General features: G+C 40.6%; 1 protein-coding gene across 3 annotated transcripts; it reads left to right on the top strand.

The window, feature by feature from the left end:
- Window positions 1–6658: 6658 nt before the first annotated feature.
- LOC134196247 (uncharacterized) lies at window positions 6659–19862 on the top strand. Of its 3 annotated transcripts, none has more exons than XM_062665333.1 (15): window positions 6659–6789; window positions 6861–6918; window positions 15064–15299; window positions 15966–16067; window positions 16417–17194; window positions 17249–17389; window positions 17866–18008; window positions 18071–18134; window positions 18192–18312; window positions 18370–18568; window positions 18624–18715; window positions 18780–18882; window positions 18961–19309; window positions 19428–19484; window positions 19545–19862. In XM_062665333.1, exons 5-15 carry the CDS (start codon window positions 17113–17115, stop codon window positions 19676–19678), a joined length of 1485 nt encoding a protein of 494 aa, XP_062521317.1. In that variant the 5' UTR covers window positions 6659–6789; window positions 6861–6918; window positions 15064–15299; window positions 15966–16067; window positions 16417–17112; the 3' UTR covers window positions 19679–19862. The 3 variants fall into 3 exon arrangements, with proteins under 3 accessions (XP_062521317.1, XP_062521315.1, XP_062521316.1); XM_062665331.1 differs by having other exon boundaries at window positions 15064–15455; window positions 15537–16067; XM_062665332.1 differs by having other exon boundaries at window positions 15064–15740.
- Window positions 19863–20465: the final 603 nt, after the last annotated feature.

Genomic DNA, 20465 nt, shown 5'->3' with positions numbered 1-20465 from the left:
GTTTGTCTACTGTGCTAAGCCATGCTGTCGAGACAACGATGTTTGTACAATGAATACAAGATGTTATCGGGCAAAATAGTTTAGCAGTAGACCTGACACTGATTGATCAACAGTGGTTGGACCAATTGAGTCAGGTGGAGCTGCTGAATTTACATGCTGATTGTAAATTAGAACATGCAGAGGGCTGTGTTAGTTATGGCTATGACCGTGTGCATGTTTTGTGTATGTCCTTTGCTTTGTGTATACTGCAAAAGAAGAGTTGATGTGTGTGCTATGACCGGAGCAGTTGCATCATCAGCTCTTGTTTAATAATATCCCTAGACAGCACCTGAAGTTTATGATGGTGTTCCAGGTTGTGTACCACACTAAGACTAATTCAAGTTGGCAGTTCATGCTGTCTGGTTCTTCAGTGCTTTTACAGGATGTAAAATGTGTCTAGTGATGTTGATTGTGTTATTTCTGCTGTAATGGTTGAAAAAGCTATCCACAAGTTGCAGTAAAAAGGTTCAGGAAATGATGGCATGCATGGTAGTCCCATCGGTGGTGAAGGATAAAATGGGGGGAGTGAAGGATAAATTTGAGGATCTCTCAGGCATGTCTAACTACAGTGGAATAACGCTGTCATCTGTGTTCTACAAGATTTGAGAATTGATCATCAAAGAACATGTGAAGGACACTTGTTGCATCAGATCTGCAATTTGCATTTACGATAGGTTACAGTACCACATGTGGTGCAAGAGACGGTTGAATATTTCATTGCAGGATCTGTGTATGCCTGCTTTTTGGGTTCATCTAAGTACACTGGTATGATATTTAATTAACCATTTGTCAACAGTAATGGGGAGACATTTGATCCTAAAGTTAATTAAGAGCAATATCATTGTCAGGTGAAGGTAGTTAGCTTCTGTTAATTTGTGATTCTACAGGTGCTGATATATGTCAAACGCCCTGGCACGCATTCCTACACGCACTTCATTGCTCCTGTTTAGGTGTGAAGTGACTGCATGCTTAAAAATATTACATGTCAGCCACAAACGAAAGAGTCTGTTTAGATGCATGCATTGGCCACCAATCAGTTTCTTTCTTTATAATATGTAAACTATAAATGATAAACTAGCAACAACAAAAAACCTCAGCAGCTACTAAGAACAACCCCATGCACATTGGTCAGTTACCTCGAAAACAATTCATCTCAAAGCAATGCAGTGAAACATCCCTCCCTCCCTCCCTCCCTCCCTCCCTTTCTCTCTCTCTCTAACTAACTAACTGTGTGCATATGTGTGTATTTGTGTAGGTTTGTTAATTAGTATAAATCAATTAATTACCAAAACGCTTTCAACGCACGAGCAATCGTTACATCCTAAGAGTATGGCCTCAGAAACCCATTACTCGTATCCAGTTTACTGGAAAGTCGATTCGTACCTTTTGCACGACTTCTAGTAGTCAACGATCCCAAAATGGGGACCCCTCTGAAACAAGCGTTGCAGTTACTGATCAAAGACACGTTCCACACTTCCGTTATTTAGAATACAACAAAAATATAAGGCTGTAACGCGTCTATCGAATATGAAATAAACTGTTATGATGTATACATTGTTGATAACAATCCGCATATAAGTTACATTGATATTAAACAATACAGCGCGTTATAATTTAGTAGCGCGCGCTGCATTTTGGATTGTTTATATCAACACGCACCTACAGCAGTAGCCTCGGTATTCCAGACTGCTTTCTGCACGTGATGGGAGGGGAGAGTGGGAGGAGAGAAAGAAAGCAGTCTGGGGACAGCTCTATTGTAAGTGACTTCGGAAGAGGCACGACTGCTCAAGTTCAGAAATATCCGCTCGGCTTCCGTAGTAGTCTGTACCTTCGAATTCGTATGCCTGTGTACGCGCATCGAATAGCTGCCACGTTCGATATACCTGTTTTCTGCAACTTCACCAACGTCTTCGAAGTGAAGACGTCCAACGACACAGTCGAAAGACGATACGGACTTGGTCGCATATTATCCGGGAGTTTGTGTCTATCAGCCTCGTAATATCCGGGAGTTGCTGTACGAGCGATTTCAGTGTTATCGTTCACTGTGCCGCGGGATTTTCTGTTGTTCTTACAATTCTTTGCAGCGATCGAAGATTTCCTGCCCTCATAATGCTTTCCAGTGGCCGATGATTTAATAAAGCCACTCTTCTAGAGCGCTTATGCAAATTCTGATTGCATTTGCACCGAATCCAACTTACACGTTCCTGCACCGAGCGTTACACGGGGAGTGTATCGATTTCTACCGAAAAGAGAGAAGACCAAGATTCGAGCATCCATGCAGGACCTCGCGCCTCCAACCGTTGTCGTGTTTTGATGTGGCTGTTCGCTGCACGGATACTAACGTCTTCAAAATGACGGGGTAAGCCGAAAACGGAGAGCGAACAGTGCTATAACTAGGTCAATACGTCAAGTCAAGCGTTATACGTGTGAGTAACAAACTGCACGTGACTTCTAAATTTCTGCTGCACGAACTCTGACAGGAAACTCGCTGCTAATTTTTCGGAACGGGACCTACAGTGTCATTTGTCTTCAGCAAGGTATTAACAGTAGAAAATCTAAGCCCCCGCAAAGAGCGGGATCTCATCTATAAAAAAGAAAGCTAGATGGTCTGGCTAGGTGCACAGCAGTGGCGTAGCTATAGGGGCCTGCTGGGGGCACGAGCCTCCAAAATTTGGCTGCTACCAGTAGTTTAGATTTTATCTTATCAGGTTGCAAATTACAACCAATATTTTCAAATTGTAGGTTAGCCAGACTTTGGAGTCAATGATTGGAATGCCCATGACATTGATAATGATGCTGATGACGATAATATTAAATTACTTCTATTTAATACAACTTTTGCCTAATTCAAATTCAGTCGCTTCAATTTCTTGTTTGTACTATTGTCTTTGAGAAGGTTCTGCTGCTGATAAAAGGCTTATCCGAAGTACTTCAAGCAAAGATCTAGACTTATTTGGCTGCTGCTGTAGATTTGGTTGGTTTTAGCACCAGAGACACTCTTCAGGATTGGAGGAACGATGGATGAAGCTTTTGTATCTATGGTGAAAGACAACGGTCTTTCTATTGAAGTCCCTCCTAGACCACGTTGCAGATTGCAACAACCTACCCGTATAGATGAGTTTCTTGTAATGAAACAACAGCTAGAAGCATGGAAGTAATGAAGAAGATTTTGGAGACATTGATAACCATTATCACATTTCATTTACATCACAAAACTGGATCAGGTGGTAAGAGAATTCATCTGACGCTTTTTGGTTGAAATTCGGTCTTTTGATGACAGCAGCTGCTAGTGTGTGTAGCTCAAGATCATCCTCCTTTGCTAATGTCATATATGATCTTGAGGGTCCGCTGACACGAAAAATCAAAAATTATTTTAAATTCTTGTATGATAGTTCTAGAGGTGTAGATACCCAGAAAACTAATTGTAGATTTCTAAAGTCAAGGTTTCTATAAGAATTACGCCGTAATGTGCTTCTGGTTTATCACATCTGTTTTTGAGAATCATATTTGAGGCGTGTACATATGACGTAAAGTGAGAACGGATGTTGTATTATCGAAAAACGTATTGATGACTAGCTCAGGCAGTGAACATGACAGAGCAAGTGGCTTGGCTCTAGTGATGAAGATGGCGGCGATCTCAAGAATGGTTTGCACAATCATACTCTTTACGAGGCATGATCGTTAGCAGGGCAAAACCAGTGTTTCTGGCCTTAGTTATGGCCGGTGCCAAAATTGTGGCCCCAAAGTGGTCTCCAGTGCCACTTGATTAATATTAATTAATTATATTAATATTGATTAATTATATTGATAGCAGCAAATTAAAAAATTGCCAAGTCCAAAAATTGGCTAAGTCGAGCAAACTGCTGTAAACGGTGAATGATTACAAAATGCCTGAGACAGCGTACGTCCTTAGAAATTAAGCCATGAATACCAAGTGTATAAGACTCTGATGCCAGGCTTGGTGCCATAATTTTGAAGTCTGGTGCCACAATTGGCACCATCACCATGGCAATGACATCCCTGAAAAACACCATTGTTTACGGTTACGTCTGCCTCCGGTATCGTCGTTGCATGACGTCTTGAAACGGTCTGTGCGTAGAACCTTCAGTATTGTATGGAGTAGATACTGGTGATGTGGAGAATGGCTCGGAAGACGATGAAAGTGAAGCTGTAGAATAGGTGGAGCTGTCTAGCTTTGAGCTTCTCGCCAGTGAGATGCCATTGCTGGTAGCACCCGAAGATGAGCGAAACAAATGACTACTTGATTTCTTTAGGCTTATTTATTTAGGCTGATATTACAAGTCATGTAATGGAATTTTGTTTAGGTGTACTACTACATGTAGTTGTGGTTGCTGACCTCGGGTCGTCATTGTGGGTGTTGCCAGGACATACTTGTTAATTGACAAAATTGCATCGCTGAACACCAAAGATTCTCTGACGTCTGCCAAGTTGTGTGGGCTCTGTAGACTGCATATGGCAGGACTATGGCAGTGTATGAAACTGATTCTCTTGAGTCCTCCAAATTCATGAGAAACAATTATAACAACAATGTTGACTTCAATGGATTTCTGTGCTGCACAGGAGATATATAGATATACTTCTTACCATCAATTAGCAAGATGGTGTAAACTGGCTGAAATGCCTCTTGTCAGCAGTTAGAAGATTAGTTCCACCGTAAAATTGTTCAGTGGCTCATAGTTTAATCAATTTAATTCATGTACACTTCTGTAAAGCCTAAATACAACCTACTCTCTTTCTTTCACGTTTTTCATATATGTCAATCTCTTCTTTCTTGGTTTTTCCAACTGCTCAGCTCTTGCACTGTCTCAATCAGTATGCACAGCATTCGGCCTCAATTTCAGCACCCAGAGCCTGAACTAAATTGCTTACACAATCCTGGCTCATCTTCAAAGCAGTCTGCTTTTAAAAACCATTACACAAGACGGAAGAATCACTTGGGCCTTCCCAGCGATCTCTCGTTTGTCTGACTTGTTTCGCCCCACTTTCGTCTTTGTTTGAGGTTGTCAGAAACCAAAAGACCCTCACACCTTCTTTTGCCGTACTATAACACCCAGCTGCTACACATCGTCTAAGCATTGAATTCTAACCATAGCACACGCTCGAATCTTGTACGTTATTTACTTCACTTTGTGCTAACACAACATCCATACATTCTCACTTTTATGTTCTAAGTACACACCCCGAATCTGCTGTTAAACAGGATGTGATAAACCGGAAGCACATTACGGTGCAATTTTCTGATAGAACTTGATTTGAAAAATCTAAAATTAATTTTCCCAGTATGTACATCTTTGGAACTATCATACAGCAATTTAAAATAATTTTTGATGTTTGAATGTCAGTGGTCTTTTAATTAATCATGAAATAGTGTCATTTCAGGCAGAATCAGCAGCATGATATCTACAAAACTGTTTAGCAAACTGGAAGTAAAATCTCTGTGATGTACTAAATTATCTCTTGCCAGTCAAGGAGGTGTTCAGAGATCTGCTCAAAGTCCTACATTGTCACACATTGTATTGACACTACTGTAGGTGTATCTACTGCGTCATGTGAACGTTTGTTTTCATGTTTGAAGAGACTGAAGACTTACCTTAGGGATGGCATGGGACAAGATAGACTAAATAGCTTAGAGCTTCTGGCCATAGAAATGGATATTTCTCGTAAGATAGACCTGGAAGCAGCTGTAGACAGGGTTTCTGCAGTAGATAAAGCAGGAGAATCAAGCTTAACAAGTGAAAAGGTGGGCAATTAAAATAGAGGTAGAAATACAGATTTGAGATAATTTTTAATGTGGCCCCAAATTTTGGACTGGGTACATCGCTGTGCACAGATCCCTAAATCTAAGGCTCTGTACGAACATACTCATTTGCTGCTGAGATCTGCGTGCGCAACTTGCCGCCTGTGTGGTGCGCATAACAACGATTCCTTTTTGCTGTCACTGCTTTAGCATCGTAGACTTATAATGGAAGTTGATGCACACAAGAAACAAAAGGCCAGCGTTGATTAGCTGCTCATCTGTTTTGTATTTGCAGAAGGCGAATATTACCATGCAAGAACAGTGAGTGGCATAGCCATTGCCAGGATTATTTTTAACCAAGGCAAGTTGATATGAGTCTTGCCATTGACATAAATTTGATTAGTAGTATCTACAATTTGTCCAAGTGCACACAACGACATCCAAGAAAATTGCAGCTCACACTGTCAACACGTGAACACACACGCACACACACACACACACACACACACACACACACACACACACACACACACACAGATAGTGTGTGAACAGTATGCGTCAGAACAGTCTGTGCTGCTAAGTCAGCTACCTACATGACATTTTGAATAATTACCCTGAGAGAAGCAGCTGCTGAAGTGTAGTCTGCCTTCTTTTCTTTGCCAGAGGCTCAGTCATGCTGCGGGCACACGACAGAAACGAGAGAATGTGGACACGTGATGGGACAGCATCTGTTTCTGTTAGTGAGGGAACTGCCTCATTGCCTCATGCCTAGCTACGTCTCTGATGAATAAGAGTCTCATGTGTCTTGGACGCTGCTCAACTGCGAGCTCATCAGCAGCAGTCTAGCCCAGCTGTATCAACATCCGGGTGACATTTGACAGCCTTGACATGGTTCAGAGGACATGTTTGGATTTGACTGACTAGTCTACTACGTGCATAAATGATTGGTAGCTTGACACCAGTTTACCAAGGCAACTGAAGATCTTTGCAAGGTTACAATGTTCTTCATGTGTGTGTTTATTTAGGCTACAGTACTATACTACTTGCTAATATTGTGCTGCAGGGCTTCTAGCGCAGGACCATCTACACATGGATGTTGTGCTGCAATTTCGTGTTTGGAGGTAAGGAAATGAGAACAGTTAGTATAAGCTGGCAAATTTACGTTAGCTAATTACTGGCATTCAAATGATTTATAAAATGCAAGCTTGTTAACGGAAGCTACATCTTTTCAAAGTGTGCATCAAATAGGTCAACGGGCTTGACAGTAACTCAGCTAGCTGTTTAGTTCTTCTATCACAGCAATCTTGTGTAGTGCTTTTACGGGAACAGGTATCAGTACAGCTAGTAGACTACCGTATAGCCGGTTATTTCTGAGGTCCTAAATGACTGTGATTTGAGAATTTAGACAAAAGTTTTAATTACTGGGAATTCAATTTCAGCGTTCCAACCAGGAAGACAGTTACTGGTACACAGGAACAGTGACTTCTTGGGACTCTGAGGGTAGGCCTAAATATCTGCAAATTTTATTTGTGCGTTTCGTGATTTCTTCGCAAAATTTGCAGAAATATCATGATGACAGAAATAACTGGTTATACGGTATTATTAAATGGCCATTTTAGGAGTGCAGTTGATGTGCTCTGAGCAGAATGCATCTAACTGTAGTTGTGGTGCCTGAACGGTTCTTCTTGCTAGGCTTATTCTAAAAGGTACAGTGCCTTTCGTGCTACAGCAGTCCAGTCCTTCTCATGTCTGACTCCTCTGATGTATAACCACCTCCTATTCACAAGATTGGTCATGCACTTCTGATACATGACTAATAGAATATGCTGACCTATATGAAAGACTACATGTATATGTAAAGTTGGTTGATGGTAAATATTGACTGTAGAAACACTTGTATATCAGTCAGAAAAGCCTAGTTTGCCATCAATTAACTTTACATATTTGCACTTAACGTGTAAGAAACCAGTTCATAGACTACATGTACCTCCATTTTATGACCAAGTTTGACTGGCCTTTAGGGTGGCCACAAACAGGATGAGCCACTGTCATTTAGTTTAGCTCAAATTCTGGCAGAACACTGATATGAGCCAATTTACATATCAGACATTACAGCAGCATTTTGTTTATTTACACAGTTTTTACGGACACTTGTTGAGGGTGCATTTTTATATTCACCAGGTGAACTGTTGGAGTTGGTGCAGGTACTTTGGTTGATCCTGGTAAGGGCCATCCATAATTCATATGTTTATCAATTTGGATTTAGGACAAATTGCTGTTGACTCGCTCACCCATCGCAAATTTTGTTCCTAAAATAATATGACGCGTGTGACGCACCCATATGCTGTAGCATTCCCCACACTCCTGGTTTCATCTGTTATTAGCTGATTTGGTCACTAGATATTACTCCTGATCTGACACAGGAAGTGTCTGCTGTTGGATTTCAAAGTATTGGTGTCATTGCATTTGCCAAAATGAAAAAGGCAGAAAACTCTAGGCCTTAGAAGAAGAAGAAGAAGAAGAAGAAGAAGAAGAAGAAGAAGAAGAAGAAGAAGAAGACGGTTATATTTACCCAGAATGCCCCTTCAGCCTTGAGGCCGATCTTCCAGGGGTCCTGCAGCTGCTACCTAAGTAGGCTGCCTTTTCCCCCAGCATTTCTGCTGGTACATGTGTACTCATTTATACTCCTGAGTCGAGAGAAGCAATAATAATTTTTGTGTTAGTTTCTTGCTTAAAGGGGAACTCCAACGGAAATACAACCTCATCTCAAAATGTAGGCTTTATCGTGAAACTTCGTGCTTCACTACTTTTAGGCCAGCCGTTGCTTTGGTAGCGGAGAAAACACGTTATGTACGGAGCATGCGCCAAGCTGACACGTCATTGACGCTAAGCTCTGCCTACACCAAACGAATTGCCTCCGTAGCTCAGTTATCTTGCTAGTAAACTACACGAAAACTAAACAGTAATGGTAACTATAGAGGGATCTTGTGTTTTAAGGCCTTACAAGAGCTTTTTGTAACAAAGTAGGATGGTAGAGGTCGTTTTCTCCCAGCAGACTTGACCCTCTCCTCTCACAGAAGATATAGCTAGCGCAAGAAAACTCAACTGTAATTAGTGTCAGCCTTCGCTCTATTGATCTACGATGAGAAACACGCACAAGGTTTAAGTATGTCAAGGAAGCGTAGACGTTCTCTTTGAGAGACCTGCGTAGATGGACACGCCCTTTCTTGCCGTTCTCCTGTCCTACGTCCACGTCAAATTTAGGTAGCAGTCCGGTGTGTTCAGCTTTGGCAATTAGCTTGGCTTCTAGATGCCTCAAGAGCTGTGATAGAGGATTGAGTATCCGGAATGATGAAGGGGCGGTATATTGCTATGGTCACGAGTCTACACACTGTGCAGGGTGAAACAACTTACGTACTACAGTACTAGCTACACCGTCTACATCATTGCACTTAGGTAAAATTCTAAGGCTCAATCAAAGCCATTCTGCACCTGTAATACTTCGCCAAGCCGCTGTTTGAAAGGAGCGTGTCCGCTTACTCAGATCTCTCCAAGAGAACCTTATATTTGAACCCTCTAAATGTTTCTCCTCATAGATTAATAGAACAAAGGCTAACGCTAATTACCGTTGAGTTTTATTGCACTAGCCTCATCTTCTGTGGGAGGAGAGGGTCAAGTCTGCTGGGAGAAAACGACGTCTAGCATCCTACTTTCGTTGCAGAGAGCTCTTTTGAGGCCTTAAAGCACAAGAACCTTCTCTAGTTACCATTCCTGTTTAGTTTTCGTGTAGTCTACTGGCAAGATAACTGAGCTACGCGGGCAATTCATTTGGAGTAGGCGGAGCATAGTGCCAATGACATATCAGCCTGGCGCATACTCCGTACATAACCCACGTTTTCTCCAAAGCGACTGTGAGTCTGAAAGTAGCACAGCATGAAGTTTCATGATAAAGCCTACATTTTGAGATGAGGTTGTATTTCCGTTGGAGTTCCCCTTTAAGGAAATTATGCTATAGCTCGCCATCACTGCGACTTGAACTATATTCATATATTCATAAATATCAAATAGTGATACTGATTGCTTTGGTAAGTAAACGATATCCCAGGATCCCAGAGGCGCCGCCCTAGCCCATCCTGAGCAATTTCATTATTCTACTCTACAGCATAAAAACAAAAATTCACTGGGTCCACCACAACTTGAGTAACTCTAGTCGTCAGAATGGCAACCTCACTGGAATAATTGGTTATCACATGAACTCAGTTAGTTGTCAAATGACAACTTGATGACCTCTTTTTTGATCACTGAGAATACGATAATTACGGACAGTCCTAATAAAGAAATGTTCTAGTGGAAGCAAGCATGTGCCCTCTGTTGCTGGATATTGGTCTTTGCTGTGAAGAATTAGGAGCTGTATAGTCCGTCTTCTGTGAGACTAATCACAGTACTATAATATCTTGCATTCAATTATTCAAATCTGGCATTCAATTATTTGATTTAGGCAATTTTGATTAACTGAATTAGGCATTCAATTATCTGATTCTCATGTAGGCATTCAATTATCTGTTGCTTATGGCTGTGCAATTGCATGAAAACTAAATAACTTATCTAGTCTGCTGTTGGGCAGCTGCTGAAATATCATCATTCATCAGCCGTTCCTATGCAATAATTTTGTAATTAATCTTGAAGTTGGTGTATTTTAGTTAGTGTGTGTGTTGTGATAACACGTTTCTTTGCACTATATAAATAAATCTTGGTTTTAAGCTGTTTTGAGCGAACAAAATCTACATATGTATGAAGGTTTTGATGTCTTGCCCTGCCCCTTGGTTTTGTTTAGTATGATCTGCATACTCTTACAAGCTGTGTCCTGCTGGATACTGCAACACTTCCATTTTTTTAACTAATCAAAGAGCTTGAATTCACTAATTGTCTTCCCACCTTGGTTAAATCAATCATTTATTGTTCAGCTGAAACGTGATTGAGCATCTTAGAAAGACGTCATAAATAGAAGGTGTACGGTTTTGACTTTATGTATCAGACTGAAAGAATTATTATTATAAATTTGGCACTTCTATGACAGAAATTCGGATAATTGAATGCCTGAATTGGATAACTGAACGCTAGGTTTGGATAATTAAATGCAAAATACTATAGTTGTACATTAAAGTTCTGTTGTATCACAATGAGCATACATAATGTTTGCCTTCACTTACCTCATTAGCTCTACCAGTAAACTGCTGGTTGAAGCAGTGGAGGTAATGGAGCTCCACCAATGTCAGTTGGTGGAGGTGAATGAATGCAAAGACTTCTATGGGTTTCACTCAATGGTTGACCTGGTGGAGATAAAAAATGTACTCTAGTTTGCAATTGTGTAATATCACTTAGTAATTTGTGACTAAAACTTTGTATCTAAATGTGTTTCTCCCTAAAAGTGACTGTTTTTGTTTGAGAATGTGCTACTGAACGCTACTTTCTTATAGTGTCTACGTTTTCATTAGTTTCTGTATTATGTTTTTGGTATACTGCCTAGTCAATTAACATTGTTTTAACATACGAGTTATTACAGAGATGAGACGTTATTCATCTGGGGTTGTTTAATTAACTACTCTTTTGTAGTTTATAATAAATTGAAGGTATGTGTAGTTCATTTGGTTCTTGAGAGCATAGACAGCATAATTGCTCATGTGTTTAAAGGGAGACAGGAACAGCATAGGTCTATCTCTTATCATACAATGCAATTTAAGACATGCTTTTAGTAGTACAGGACCTGTGTCATATAGGCTTGTAAAGCTAATGGTGTAAGCGAATACTGTGTTATGTCTGACTTGATATGCTAGACAGATTCTTGGGTAATTGAATATAGGTTGACATGTTCAGACACCTAAACAAAGTGTTGATTGCGGCTCTTATGCATCATCATTCTTGGTTGAAGAGTTGCTAAGGGAGTAAACTAGCCTTGACAGAAATCTGCAGTTAGGCTGGCTGCAGATGCATCTGCTAACAGAACTTCTGGGTTTGCCAGTTTAGTCAAGAAGGAATATTTCAATCGTGGGCACATCTTTTTTAGATACTTGCTCAGGCACATTGTGCTGTATCATTAGCTCTATGTCTTGGAGGACAATATTGTCTCTCGACGCGAATGGACACCAATGAATTGAATGTAATGCCCTAATCCATTAAGCAAGTCTCTTTTTTTGATCATTTTCTTGTGTGTCATCAACCAATGATATTCTTGAACATGCATTTTTGATCTGCTTCATATAGAGAAATGCTGCATTACACTGTTTGTCGCTTACATTCCTCACATATTACTTCGTTGACTATTTGTCATCAAATGTGTTTTTCAAGCTTTTGGATTACATACTGGCACAAATGAGAAACTTTTGGTTTATGTCCTGTTTGGTTTGCTCACTGGCTAAACAACAGAGTCTTGTCATTTTGATGACATTGCATCCCATTTGCAAGACATTGTGTGTGTTTTGTGTCTGCAAGTTATCTAGTTGCAACATTGAACAGTTTAGTTCTAGAAACGTGTTTAGTTCTTTATGATAATTTCATTGTTTCATTAATTAAGAGTTTATCAACTACTGTATTGTATTAAAGATTGTAATGTATGTGTGTTTATATGCATTTATGTATGTGTGTGTATGCGCATGTGTGTCAATGCAGAGGTTAGTTAAGTGCATCATTAATTTCAACTTTGCAACAAATATTGTTTTCAAAACTGCCAATTTACCAAGAAAATAACAGGAATTTCTAAAATAATACGTAGTGCAAGAATTTGTGACACAAGCCATAAATGTGTTGTTTGTCCTCCTATAAAATGAAAGGGCTTGTATTAGAACATTTTGGTATTTTATGCCTTTGTACAGCATGATTAAAGATCAGGGTAGAAGCCATGAAATTTCTGGAGGATGGCAGACAAAAGAAGACGTCACTGGTAGCTACAGTTCTGATGAAAGTTTGCAGCATGTGTAGCTGATGCATAAGAGCAGTGGCCACTGAAAATTTATCTGTGGAGGAAGCAACCAAATCGCAATCAGAAATATGGTTTTCTGTGATGTCTTCCTTTGATTGCAATCTGTAGACACTGGGAATTCCGAAGTGTCTACTCTATTCCTTAATCACACTGTACAAAGGCACATAGTACCAAACTGTTCTTACAAGAGCCCTGTCCTTGTATACAATGAAATAGGGTGGTTGATAAAACAGTTGAACTAAATTGCAATCCGTATGACTTTTCATGATCCAGTTTTTTACAGATGATGTGTAAACTTTGTCGTGTCTCTCAAATTGAACTTGTGTGATGGTATCAAGCTGTTTCTATATGCTGCTTGCTGAAAAAGCAGGCATTCTGTTACGCTTTTAAATTAATAATTATTTGATGGTTTGACAATTATCATTTAGCGGTTAAAAAGGATTTGCTGCGTAGTAGAACAGAGTAGAATATCTGATGTTGTTCATTGTACTATAGTTCTTCTTGTTTTATTGATGGACTAATATTGGTTGCAAGAGCTGCTTTAAAAGCAGTGTTATTATGTATTCACCGTGGATGTGCAAACAGGCAGTACATTTAGTTATCTGAATTTTTTGGCTATCCATTGCAGCAGTTTGAGCTACTTAGTTATTATTTTCTGTGCATGATACTGTACCTGTGGCTGTTCAACAAAGGTGTAGAGTTATTTTTGACTGTGCATTACACCTTTTACCCTGCAACCAATTTCTTGTACAGTTATTTTGTGTAGGCATTTTTGGCCTTGACTTGTATGTCTGCAGTTAATAGATTTTACATTTGGTGTGTCGTCTTTATCTGCTATTTCCAAGTAGTATGCCTTGTAGTGCGTTTTAAAAGTAGATACAGTAACATGCGTATATGCTTGTAGGGGCTTACTGTGTGCATGTGAACTTGGTAGGTATAGTGACTCGTTTTAGTGTAAACCAGTTCATACGTAGCATCAGTATTGTACATGGCTGACAACAATAGTTGAACTGCATGGTTGTTGTTAATGTATTTCAAGTGTGTATGGAAAACAGTATCTTACTGTTAAAGAGATGCATATGCAAGCTGTAGCTGTCGTGCCCCAGGTGTACTTAAGTGCAGCAAGTACATACGTAGTGGAAGCAGGTGGCACACAGGACTTGTGGTATATGGGTCTGTCTAGATTGATTGGGAATGTTGTATATTAATTAATTAATATCAAAAGTTTGTAGTTAATATTAAAACTTTGTAGTTAATATTAATTGAATTTGGTTAAAATGATTATGGCTATGTCATTGGTTCAAGTACATCACAATTTTTGTAGAATTGAATTGATGTTTCCATGCATCCTAAAGTATCCTTGGATCAGTTATCACAGAATTGCAATGGAGATAGAAGCAAAATTTTGAGATTGCTGTTGTTATGGCAAAGTTTCAGTGCAGTATAAGACTTAGTGCACGACACTGATTGAATAATTAATAAAATTATAATTGTTTTTAAATTCTCAACTGTGATGAAATGAAGTTGATGTTTATTGTTCGATCTCTTTCTCACAAAGGTGACAATGATGAAAAGTTATGTTGATTCCATTGTTGTTCTTGAATGTTTTGAATGGCTCAATAATGGCACATTGAGCAGCTGTGTTTCTATTGATTTATGTATGTTTGTTTCAAGTCCGTCATTTCTTGCAGTACATAAAGCTATAGAACACATGCATTGGATACACACACACACACACACACACACACACACACACACACACACACACACACACACACACACACACACACACACACACGCACACACACACGCACACGCACACCACAGGTACCTCTAAGAGTAGCAATTTAGCTATGTCAGCAGCCTAAGTAATGAGTGCCTTGGGGTAGGTTTTTGAATAGGCGCTAGAGACAAAAGTTGTTTGCCATATTAGGGATGTATTTCTACTCTACTGTGCAGGTAGGGTTTTTTCCCTTTCCTTAGTGGGCAAGTAAGAGTGTTTCTTTATAGTGATTAAGGGTGATATGTGAATGGAATACCGTTTAAAGGACTGAGTAGATAGATTAGCATGTCATAGCTAATAGTGATTCTAATTTAGGATCAACGACTAAATTTACAGGAGCAAGTGCTGTTTGTCATATGTATTTACAGTTAATGACTGACCCTCAATAGGGCTTTCTATAATAGAGCTACTATAAAGCTTCCACTTAATTTTTTCTTGTGAGTGTTGCTCTTTTAATTAGTGTGGCTGTATAATAACTTAATTTGTTGGTACATATATATGTGGTAGGTGCATTTTGGATGTTGCTAATTGTTCAGTATCTGGTATCTGCTAACGCACAACAGTTCATGACAGCTAGGGCTGTGAGACTGATGGTGAGAACGCCGTACAATCAGAACTTTTTTTATTCTCATGTTTTGTGGCTTGCTGAAATAGTAGACAACCGTTACTTTGTAGTTGTTTTTTGCTAATAGTGGTCTGAATCAGATGAATCTTGCAGATTGATGACATCCAGAACATATAAGGTAAAATGTGATTATGTCAGTAAAGCTATCATGTTTCTTACTTGTAGAGTTATACATGGCGTATGCTTTTGGCATTTTCCTTGTCTTCTTTTGCTATTACACATACAAGTGACCAAGTGGCGGTTGAGTGATGAAAACGAAGATGTATCTTGCAAAGTATGACCAACTTTGGTTCAAAAGATTGCGATCTCATTCACCTGACTTGATAGTGGTATCAATTTCATGGCTTCTCTTTAGTAATGGTATGGAGGCTATTATGTACTCTAATGGCGCAGTGATTGTTTTGAAGCTGAAGAGCAATGGTGTAAATTTCCAAATAGAGTTGCCAGTTATTGTGTAGCCTGCAATGAAATTGCAGTGTAGTGGGTCCTGTAAAGCATTTTGGGAAATGGAGATACCTCTTTTTGTCTCTCTTCATGTCTCATTGTCTGGTTCTGGAATGTAAGTGCAGTTACCACTATTTATATATTATGATTGTTAATTAAATGTTTGTTACCTTTATGAGGATGTTACAAAGGTACTGAATTAGACTATGAAGTAGTGAGATTACATGCCTTAGAGGCTAGATTCATTTGACATATAGGCTGTGCTGTGTTTTGCATATCATTCTGTCCTTCATGTGCTACAACTGACCTGCCATTTCATGGTATTGTTGTTTTGAATTAGTTTACACCGAAGCCAGAGCAGAGGCTCAGAAGCTAAGAGTCCGACTGTTGTACAAATTTGCAACTGTTGTGGATCTGTATTGCTCATGCAGTCACCGACAAGGTTAGAGACCTCCGGGTTCATGAGAGTGGATCCTCTGCATAGTAAAGTCAGGTGCGCATCTTACTGTGTCCAAGTTTGGAAACGGTGAACGCATGACAGGATGAGCAAATGATACCGACTGAACAAAGATGGAAAAGCATTGCAGTGTAGTCAACTTTAGACAGTGTATAAGCGTTCATTATTTAGCAGCAGACGGTAGCTTAGTCTGTAATCATGAAATTGATGAGAAATGGAATTTTGACTCATTCATTACTGATTGCATATAATCGCATTGTTATTGTCTGTTGTCTGTTGAACACGGGGGCATTGTGTGGTGTGTGGTCTTTGATTGTTGGGCTCTCTTTCTTAGAAGGACAGCACTCTACAGTCCGGAAACATTTGGAATATTTCTTTCTCTTTAACCATGTTCATAGACAGCAGTTGGTTTCGGAAGTGGTCAATGGCAGAATCTTCCGCTTCATTGCAACGTGATTTTCTGCTTGAAATTTGCTGTGTGGATAGAACAGACGTTAGTCAGGGAGTCCTGCAATTGCCTGTTCTTTCATTACATTTTTAACTTGCGCATTGGCAATTCCTGATTCTGGCTACTAGGTGGAAACGAGTGGAACAGAAACGAAGCCCAACTCCAATTACGACAAGGGGGGTTGTGTCTACAGAACTTGTAATGTCTAGAAACGAGATGGTCCTTAGTAACGCTGCTGTGGTGTTAGCAGGTGCAACTATGAAATGCTTTTACTGTTTGTGTGGCTACCTACAAAGGCGGCAGGAAGAGCGGCTTTGTGTACGTTTTGTTTTCTGTGTATGTTTGGAATTGACTACTGGTCTATCAAAGCTGTTGATGATGACTATGTAAGGTGAATTGCAGTCTAGGAGGTCATGCATCCTCAACTGGCGGTGACCTGCCGTTCACAGCTGTACAATCCACCCACCCGTTCGAGAGCTAGCCAATGAGGAGACGGCATTGATTGATGGTCTATTTAGCAGCTCGTATCGTGACTTCAACTTCAGTTTGTTGGGTTGCCGTTGTCTGTACCTTCAGTACGAAATGATGGTGATAACTAATCAGCTTGTTTTTGTGCTGCTGTTACAGCATAGTGTCAGCCTAGGATGTGAACATTTGTGTCAAGGTGGGAGTGTTTCTGCTGTTTCTGTCATGAAAGTTACTGTGTTTGGTATTGCAGGTAACGATGCAAAAGATCACCTGAAGAAGATGGCTAGTCAGAAAAAGGAAGTGTGGATGTTGGACCAACGTGATACCAGAGAAGGAATTGGTGGTGGTTTGCTTTATGTGTATGACGTTGACGCACTGGACAGGAAAAAAAGTAGGTACCGGAATACTTGAAACTTTTGTGTAGTTGTTCGGTTTTGGAGTTGGCTTTACCCTAAGGAAGGCAGGTTAACTACATACAGTTATGGGAAGGTAAGTTCTAAGGGTTGATATAACACAAGGTCCATACATTATTTCAATTGAACAAATTGCGGTCTTCTGTGATTGATTTCTGCAGCTACCAAATCTCATTAGCAATTACGTACCCAAGTGATGCTTTCAGGCATTGTTTGGGTTGCACTTGAGTGATGTGTTCTCTAGTCAGAGAATGCTCTGTCTAGATTCATAGTGTGAACAATCTGCATCTGAAGAGGTTTCCAAGTGGTCTTGAAATCACGTCCGCTTTTGTGGACATTAATTAATTTGGCTAGCGAGTAACTGTAAACATAGATCTAGACTGGTCAAAACGCGTGACATTCCTGCACTTAGACTGTACGTTAGCTGACTCCTTACAACTCGCTTTCGTTTTAGATGCTACAGTGATCGATCTTGCTGAAGCTGCAGAGGCTGCTGCTTGCCCCATTGCCAGAAGGCCTCACATGATGTCTGCATTCGACGTGTTTTACAGCATGAAGTACGTTGTCATTAGCAACGTCGGCAGTGGAGACATTCAGGTTAGTAGACTCAAAGTCATGCCACGGTATGAAAAGATGGTAGGCTCAGTCGAGCTGTTTAGGTGCTGGACACAAAGACTAAGAAGATTATTGCGTGTTTGAGGACACTGAAAAACGGCTCACTGGGTATACGCTGTAACGAATGCATTTGGTAGGAAAATTGAGAATTGAAGGCGTTTGCAGGAGGGTCTGTTCAGAATCATTATGCTGAGTTTACTATTGACGGCAAGTACATAATTGTTGTGGACATTGGAGGTCGTGATCTCGACTCTCAGCTGCAATCAGGATACCTCCACACTGTCAAGTAATATAATCTATCTAGCGTGTTCTGGCTGCATCTTTCATTCGCTGATCTGTGCAGATTTGATTGTGTAAGCTCTGAATGTACACTGACTTTAATTCACTCTCTTGCACTCTCTAAATACACTGAGCAGCTACAAACCACACTGGCACGGCCAATATGTGGAGGATTTGATCCACGCTGTAGCTGTCATTATTTCTATCTTACTCTTTCTGAAGGTGGCTTTATTATTGCAAACTTTACTGGCCACTCTATGGAGGTACAGAACAATAAGGTTGCACGACTGCAATGTATTATGGTGAGTGTACACTCAGGTTCTTCGAGCTTACGGCAAGGAGGTGGTGAAGGGGAATGGGTGCGGAGGGGCACGTCGTTTCCGGCATCAGAATTCAATGATCACGAACGCGTGAGTCGTTCTACTAGTCTCAATATTTTGGGTGCAATCGTGTATTCAATATCTGTCGATGAAGGGCGACTACGGGGAGGATAGATGCTGAAGACTACTTGTACTTGTGGAACACAGTAGATGCGTGCCGGACTAGAAACGCCAGTGAATGGAAAGACCCCGTAGAGGTATACGTCTAGACCTGCCGCGTTTTGCTTGTTGTTTTCGATGTGTGTTATATGTTGATTGTCTTCGTCTCGTTGCAGTTAGAGCTGCCCAAGCATACTAAAGTGAAGGATCCAACGTACGACAACACACCATATGGAAACATCCCTTTGGGTGACACGCACGGGGTTGCCACATGCGTGCCAAAACATGGTGGTAAAGAGATGTTGCTCACTTTCATGCGCTTGTCGAACGAGGTCTTCTTGGTGGATCCGTATCAACAGAAGATTGTCAAAAGAAAGTCATTGGCCAACCACGCGTATGCTCCCAATCCTACACCCGATATAGCTACTCTGTTGGCCGAGGGTGGAGATAGAATTTGCTTTACAATGCGAGGAACTCATCCTGTCTCTGTAATCAACAAATTTGTCCATTCCGCCCGAACCCCAGGTTGGAAAACTGACTAACATTGCCAGTTGCTTCTTAAACATATAGTGGAAATGCTCTATCTATTGTAGTGAAGAGGATCTCTAGATAGTTAAAACGTTAATATTTTTCTCGTTTCTAGGCATCATGTGTCTTCATATGGCTGAAGATTGTCGTGATTTCACGTTAACTCAGGATGGTCGGATAATAGCGTTCTGTATAATAGTCATGCAGAGTGATTTAATGTTGTTGTTTTTAGATTTCTATCCAACTGCTAACGAAAAGTACTATGACGTCTCTTCCGATCCTCATTCCATTCTTCTTGTGGTCTATGAACAGGATCAAGCAGAGCCGTCTTCCGAGGAAATGCGCGAAGACGAAATACTTGACTAGAAGGACACATTGCTATAGACAATGAGCGAGTGTAGTAATGATGAGAGCAAATATGATAGAGAAGACTGTATTGCTCGGTAAACTGTTAGCATTCACTGTTTGTTGTGTGTCACTTTTAGTTAGCATTGTAGCTAGGCAACAATTAATTAGAGTGCTTTAGAAACGCAGATCTTGTCGAATGAGGCTTGTGCAGGATTGTACTGTATGCACGAATGCAGCGGCGTATCTAGAGATACAGATGTCTAGGAGCATTGACTGTGAACGTCAAGGGTCTAGGCTCCTGATATTACGGAACACGTAACCTCGCTTTTCCGGACCTCATACTCCTTGGCGAGAGAGCTGCAGCCATCCCTTGCCATCCGGTACACGGGGTACACAAATTCGAAAAGGGGAGGGGTCGGCTACGCGAGACCTGCAGCCCCTCGCCTGCCCGTAGTAGGCGTACTCGAGCAATGCTGACCTCTGTTGACCAAGAGTTAGCACTGTATACATATACCGCACTCCCTATGTAGGGATGCGAAGAATCTAAAATGGCGCCCCATACAAAAGTATCCAAACGCATCCGAACCGGATCTCTCAGAACTCATTACAGAGATCTCGGACCCACGTAGCGCTCAACTTCAAACGTTCCTAATGGTAGCCAGACTATCACCGCTGACACTACGTCCCTCAGAAGCCAGCTATCGGCAAGTAAAAAAACCCGATTTATTCTTTCACATTTCACATTTCACTTTTGTCAGCCAGGCTAGCGCCTCACTCGAAGCAGCTACAACGACGAGAGTCACAC

Source organism: Corticium candelabrum, chromosome 21, assembly GCF_963422355.1.
Source record: "Corticium candelabrum chromosome 21, ooCorCand1.1, whole genome shotgun sequence".
Classification (NCBI taxonomy): Eukaryota; Metazoa; Porifera; class Homoscleromorpha; order Homosclerophorida; family Plakinidae; genus Corticium; species Corticium candelabrum.
Note: the sequence above shows the minus strand (reverse complement) of the source record. Positions and strands in the feature narration are given on the sequence as shown.